The sequence below is a fragment of the Branchiostoma floridae genome, chromosome 4, assembly GCF_000003815.2.
Source record: "Branchiostoma floridae strain S238N-H82 chromosome 4, Bfl_VNyyK, whole genome shotgun sequence".
Lineage (NCBI taxonomy): Eukaryota > Metazoa > Chordata > Leptocardii > Amphioxiformes > Branchiostomatidae > Branchiostoma > Branchiostoma floridae.
This window is the reverse complement of record NC_049982.1, coordinates 15,426,801-15,433,376: the sequence shown is the minus strand read 5'-3', so window position 1 is coordinate 15,433,376 and position 6,576 is coordinate 15,426,801. Positions and strand designations below refer to the sequence as shown.

The following is a 6,576-nucleotide window of genomic DNA, read 5'->3' as shown; positions in this document are numbered from 1 at the left end:
TAGGGTAACCATGGAGGCGTGCGTGAAAGTACGAAAGACAGGGATGGATTCTAACGAAAGTTCCTAAATATTTTCTTCGTTGTTTACCGGGGATAAGGGTGGCTAAAAAGATGATTGGACGCCGGGTTAATCAGTCGGGTTAATTAATTAACCTTTGTTGCATAATTAGATATTGCCGCCGTCCTGGTTTTACTATAGGGGCCGTTTACTACTGTGGAATGATTCTTAGCGTTCAGTTTGCTATCCAATGTTGGGAAGCGAGCTTAGTGTTGGTTGCAAAGGGTTTCCGTTGTTGAACTCGATTAAAACAAGGAGCTCCTTGATTAAAAACATGCCATCTTCATGTGTCCTAGTCTAATTAGAAGAAGGAAGACTCGTTTGTTTACTCATGTTCCCTTCTGCCACCTTGCAGAATCCATTGTCAGATAGAGGTGTTCACATTAACCTTTGAGAGCTGTGGAAATGTACGGGTTTAAACATAACCAGGTTGACGCCTAGTTTTTTTTAGAAAATGGGACTGTATAATGTAGGTATAATCTGTACCACGATTCATTCTTTGTATGGAACTGTTATTGAATGCAAAACAAAACCTTCAAATTTTTCTCAGTAATTGACAATTTACGTCAATTTACTAGCATGAATTGTGTAAACATCTCAAGATAACTTCATAACAAATATGTGACATGCTGTTCTCTGCTGGATGGTACAAAAGTGCCCCCTGGTGACAACTGATCATGATTATATTATAGTATGTCACACAGATGACAGGTGATCAAGTATTTGGGCAGTCTTGAAGCGCTATCTAGTGACGAGCAACAGTATTACACGACAAATAAGACCCGACAATTACAGTATAAGCTGGGTTTTTAGATGACAAGTGGTGTTTGATTTACATACAATTTACAAAAACGTCATGAACCTTACAAATTTCTTCTAGCAATGAGCAAATAGCAAGTAAATTGCCAAAGGTGACGTCGCATCCGCAATTCCATTAAAGCAAGTTCAAGGACATTGCAATGCCTTCTACATTGACACGTGAGGGAATTATTTATCTTTTATCGGAACAATCCAATCCGTCAGTTGGCGACCCAACACTGTCGTGTTGCTCTGGTTCACCTGCAGCGCCAGAACTACCTACTCTTTCATCACTCCTATTTTTGGATTTCCCCAGAACCTTGCAGAGTCTCTTGATAAAAAGGTCTACATCTGTTTTTGTCATCCCCACAGCAGCAGCGGCAGTCAGGTAGGCACAAGGGTAGTTGTCATGGTGCGCCCCAAAGTTCCTGAACGTGTGACCTGCAATGTCCTTGTCTGAACCAGGAGCCACAACTCTGGAAAGGAATTGGGGTGTCAGGTGAAAGGTGAAGATGGAAATCTACCTTACATTAATCAGGACAATACAATGTATAGTGCATTAGATTTTTCTTTGACTGCCTTTTTACCCTCTGTATATACTTGCACAGGTTTCTGACAGGAAAGGAAACTTCATTGTGGATGTGATTGTAAAAGTATTTACATAATCAGTATTTCATGTTACAATGTGCGGGAGGTGAGCTATCTATTGTCTGAAACATGTATTCCTGGGAAGCCACACATCTTTCCTGTAAATTTCCAATAAACACCCAGAGCTGACCTTGTCCCTGATACACATCTGGTGAACAGCATGGCTCCTAGCTGGGTCACCTCCTTCCCAACATGCCCTGCTGCACTGCCTGACAATGACATGGCTGGAGTAAAGGAAGACATTAGTTTACTTCATGTAGAGGGTCAAAAGGAAGACACAATACTTGTGAAGATTTGACACTAAAACTGCATACCTATTCACCTAATATACCTACCCATGGAGATTGGGTTGTGAGGTGTTTTCAGAAGCCTTTCTCCTTTCTCTTCTGCCACCCTTGACAGCTCTGCTGACAAGTACTGGAACATTTCCTGAAAGGAAAGGCAGTTTGTTAAATAAACTGCTTTTCTTTTGATGATGACACACTTTATACTAAATTATAGGGGCAGAGCACTAAAGAAATCCCCATATTGCAAATTTCACTAAGACTTATGGTATTAAAGGTTAGCCTTTATGAGGCCAAAGGGGCAGTGTGTTGTTATTCACTGTGCCTATGGCATGGTATTGAAAGTCAGAGTGCAACTTAAGTCAGTTACCTAGTTTTACACCTGGATGGAGTAGCATTACCTTTCTCTCTGCCAGTAGCTTCTTGTAGCCACTCCTCCCCAGTGACATCAGAGTGATGAATAGGTCTATGGATGGAGAGGCAGAGGCCCGACCTGTAATAGACATTCACACATACTTCATAACAACATAAGTACACTGTAATGTCTTTCAACACTATTCAAGAACAGCAGCCATATATGGCATTAGTTCCTTAAACTCTGGAAGGTCGTTTTTCAAAATTTTAGGGTACCATGGAGTAAGGCATACATTTTCTCTTTACCTTATGCAGCTCCAGGTTTAACATATAATTTCCAAAGAAAATACTATCCTTTACACTTTGGCAACATAAGCTTATGTATGTCATAGTGTACATTAGAGAGAAATCTAATGGAAAGATAGATTATGAGCCGTACCTGGGTACATTTTGCTGACCTCAGCGATGAATGTCTCATCAGGTCCGGCTATAATAGACCCACCCACTGGCACCATGAAGTTTTTATCAGTGCTCTGGATGAAAGCATCAACTCTCCCTACCCTACAAGCCTGTTGCCATGGTGACAAAGAAATCACAAGGAGAACACTTATCAAAAGTAACTTCCTGATAAATCTCTCTACTGAAATAGGAAAGAACATGTACAAAAACTGTATTGTACTTAAATGTTGACTTACTGGTGCCATTCAGTACTCCCATGTTGGGAAGATCTGATCAGATTCCCAAGCCCAGTTCACCTTTCATTATGTTATGTGTCTTTGTAATACCTTGTACATGTATGTGTAAGGATACATATGTTTATGGATCTATTTGGACAGTATGTATATGGATTTATTAGGACCTCAATCATGCAATCTACCTTTTTTCTATTTTTTTCTGACCCTTATACCTATGACTTCTAGGACCAGGGGCCAGTATGCTGATTTGAGCTTTTATCTGTCTACACTAAAAATAACAAAGGCACTATTGGACAAAAAACAAACACACAAACCTGCTGTATGAGGTGCATACATTTGGATGACTGGACACCATAGGCATTGTTGATCACATGAGGTACATCATACTTCTTACACAGAACAGCGAGTTCCTCCAATCTGGGACAAAGACATTTAATACAGCTCACTGACAGCACACTAAAAAGCAGTAGTGCATTCAATTTGATAGTTTGCACTGCTATTTTGTAGCATATCAAGGAGGTTTTAAAAAACTTTCTTGATCATATCAATGCTGATCCACGCCTATCTACATATATGTTACTAATCATATGGCAAAGAAAGTAAGCATCAGATGGAGGGGAAAGTCCTGTAAATAATAAAGCAAAAGAATTACACTGAATCAGTCACCTTTGATTTGTCAGTCAGTGCTTTTACCTAAATAAAACAAAGACCCAAGTGATAAGTGTATTGGAAATCTAATGGTTTAATGAGCACATAATGTTATTCCAAAACAATATTACACATCTCCAGAGTGAGTTACCTGTCAGGTACCCTTGGTGCAAAGCAGCTGGTTGTTGAGTACACACAGAGAACGTTGTCTGCCCCTAACTCCTGTAGTTTGTCCTCCACAGCTGCCAGGTCTGTCCTCAGCTCATCACCCTCCAGTCTGTTCTCTATCACTACAGCCTCAAAACCTGAGAAAAACATGGATAGCCCATGCCAACAAAGTTGGCTGTTTCTTAGGTGATTTTTCAATGGAATGGAAAAACAGAAACCTCAAATGTATAAGGTAATGACAAGAAAATTGCAGGTACACATGTATCTTTCTATACCTTTCTAATGCTTAATGAATCAGAAAAATAATTGACTTGAAGTGTGAAGTCCTATACTAAATGAGGACATAAACGCTACATTGTTTCGGGTGTCAGAGGTGAACTTGCACCTGACATAAGTGAAGTCAATCCAGTTGTCCTGTGCTGTGTGTGTAAACGAGCAGCCACAAAGCCCACCTGCAGTTTTGATGGCCTTAAAGCAGGACTTCTGGTCTATCCGTGGCCAGAGGACATACTTGGCCTGCGGATGCTGGTGACGGAGGGTCAGCAGACACAAAACGATGCTCATCCCTGTTGCCATGGGAACCAGCACACATGCAGCTGCTGCTCTGACACCTGGATTGGCAAATATAATGCATATCACAAAAACTGCGACAAACATACATTTAGATGTTAAAATACTGGAGCTGGACTCCAGCACATAGAAACAAGGAAGAAGTAAGGTCTTACTCAAGTAAAATTAAAAGTACGGTCTGACCTGTGACCTACCTGCCAGTTTGATGACGTCCAGAGCAAATATGTTGGCCAGCCTGTTGAGTAGACTGGAACCAGCCGCCTTGGGCTGGATGGCAGAGATGTCTCCTGATCTGCCAATGCCGTGGCCAAGTCTATCATGGAGGTAGATATGAAACAAAGCAATATCTGTTAACCTTTATGCTCCCTTACAATAAAACTTGTGATTGGTTAGAGATTAGGAAAACATATTTCTACACTCATCCGTTTCTGTATTATTCATTTATTGATTCACTTCTTGAATCCTACGAGCTATCCTGGGTGACTAGAAGTATGTGCATGCAATCTATTGTGGCCAGCACTATCATAACAAAATCTTAAAATGTCACACCGATTTTTCTGTATTTCTTTTGGTGTTTTGCTATTCAAACTTGTCCAATGGAAGGACCCCTTCCACAACTACCCCCCATTGATAATGTTGTGATCCGAAATCAGACTGGGTATGTTGACCAGGGAGGGTCAGTGGGTCAGGTCACATTTTCCCCATACCCTACTGCCATACTGCTGTGTCTCTTTCAAGCTTTCAGAATCAGCCATAAGTGGTAACTGATAAGGTCAGAGTTTTTAGTTATAGAATTGGAGCAAATTATTAATATCATCTTATTGTATGTGTCTATGAATGTTGGCAGTCAAACACAGGACAATATTACCTGAAAGACATCAACTTGTTTTTGAAAATCCCAATCCAATCTAATGTCACAGCACCGAGATGTTTTCAGTGCAGAAGAGTACTTAAAAAGTTTGATTACATATTTAATGAAATCATACGACATTGTTGGGGATCAGATTTAAAATTTTTGTTCCAAAGCTTATTAGTTAAAAATAGATTTTAAGAGTTCAGGACTAATTTGGAAGCCTTGCTGACCTGAAGTGCCTCCTGTCCACCAGGCCTGAGGCCACCCGTGCCTCGCGCTCCCCCACCCCACAGTTCCCCGGGAAGTTGTTACTGTCCATCAGGGCCAGCTCATGCAGCAGGAGCTCGATGGTCGCCTCGTCCCAACCCTCCTCAGGCCACTTCCTCTGAAAGGTAGATGTTATGCAATGTCACATCCTCAGGACTGTTTCCTTCATAGCAATGTCATTTGCAGCAATATCATTTGCATCAATTAAATATTTAAAGAATGCATAAATGAGCTTTATCGAGTCCTCCTGTGCCCATGTGCTTTAGTTAAGGAGTTAGTTAAGTTAAGTTGCTGGTTGTTTTATTGGCTGTAAACTAAAAGACAGAATGTATTTTAAGTCATCATAACACATTTACATGTATATAGTAGGGCATTGATATTATAGATACATATCAATGTACAGGGTTGACTTCAAGTGAAAATGTAAGTGTCATATCATATCATATCATATCATATCATATCATAACAGTTATATGATATAAACTCACATGTTCCAGTAAGGCCCTGATCTGGTTGGTCAGTGCCTGCTTGGCCTGGAGCGCCTGCTGCACGTACGTCCTGTCCACTAGCCTCTCGGCCAGTCCGAAGCACTCACTGTTCATACTGGACACTTAATTTAGACACGGGCCGGGCTATATTCGGCTGTGGCCCAGTTGTGCCACCAGACGTAAGATTTACCCAAGATGTTCGTGACCGTTTGAAGATAAGCGAGACCGGGCACTGTATTTAGAGCTTCAAACGGAACCCTTGATGATCAAGCTGCTTGGAATATTTAAAATTTACCAAAATAACCTGAAGAAATAAGTCTCGGTAGAAATATGTTGCATCAGTAAGCTATTATCATTGTGTACTCAGAAATCACCTGAGCCTTTTCACAGCTCAATTGACCTCTGGTTTATACCGCTGCTTAAAAGTAGTTCTGTTGTCAAACGGGTACAGTCGACAAATTACTAACAGTTTTGCCTCCAAATGTATGCTCTTCTAAACATGTCTTGCATTTAAAAAACATTCTGTAACGATACGGAGATTCTGTGACCCTTGACAGCACTTTAACATCGCGGATTAATTTTAGATTTCTCGAAATGAACGGGTGAAGGGTCAAAGGTAACATACCCGGAAGTGAGTAGAGGACAGTGTGGGGAGGGCGACCACACCGCTTGTTTCTCCAACACCTGCTCTTTGTAAGACTTTGCGACGGCTTTCACCAGCTCACAGGACTGTATGTACATTCCGT

General features: G+C 41.0%; 2 protein-coding genes across 2 annotated transcripts in view; one reads left to right on the top strand and one right to left on the bottom strand.

The window, feature by feature from the left end:
- Nucleotides 1–604: 604 nt before the first annotated feature.
- LOC118412812 (O-phosphoseryl-tRNA(Sec) selenium transferase-like) lies at nt 605–6,212 on the bottom strand. Its single transcript, XM_035815851.1, has 11 exons — nt 5,831–6,212; nt 5,306–5,460; nt 4,417–4,535; nt 4,105–4,263; nt 3,636–3,789; nt 3,151–3,253; nt 2,581–2,710; nt 2,189–2,280; nt 1,839–1,932; nt 1,634–1,727; nt 605–1,331 (listed from the first exon to the last, which is right to left on the bottom strand). The coding sequence occupies exons 1-11, from the start codon at nt 5,942–5,944 to the stop codon at nt 1,049–1,051; spliced, it is 1,497 nt and encodes a 498-aa protein (XP_035671744.1). The 5' UTR covers nt 5,945–6,212; the 3' UTR covers nt 605–1,048.
- Nucleotides 6,213–6,433: 221 nt separating this feature from the next.
- LOC118412817 (tetratricopeptide repeat protein 1-like) overlaps nt 6,434–6,576 on the top strand; it is a gene marked incomplete in the record, with an annotated part of 4,542 nt that continues 4,399 nt past the window's right edge. The window contains 1 exon segment of the mRNA XM_035815855.1: nt 6,434–6,561.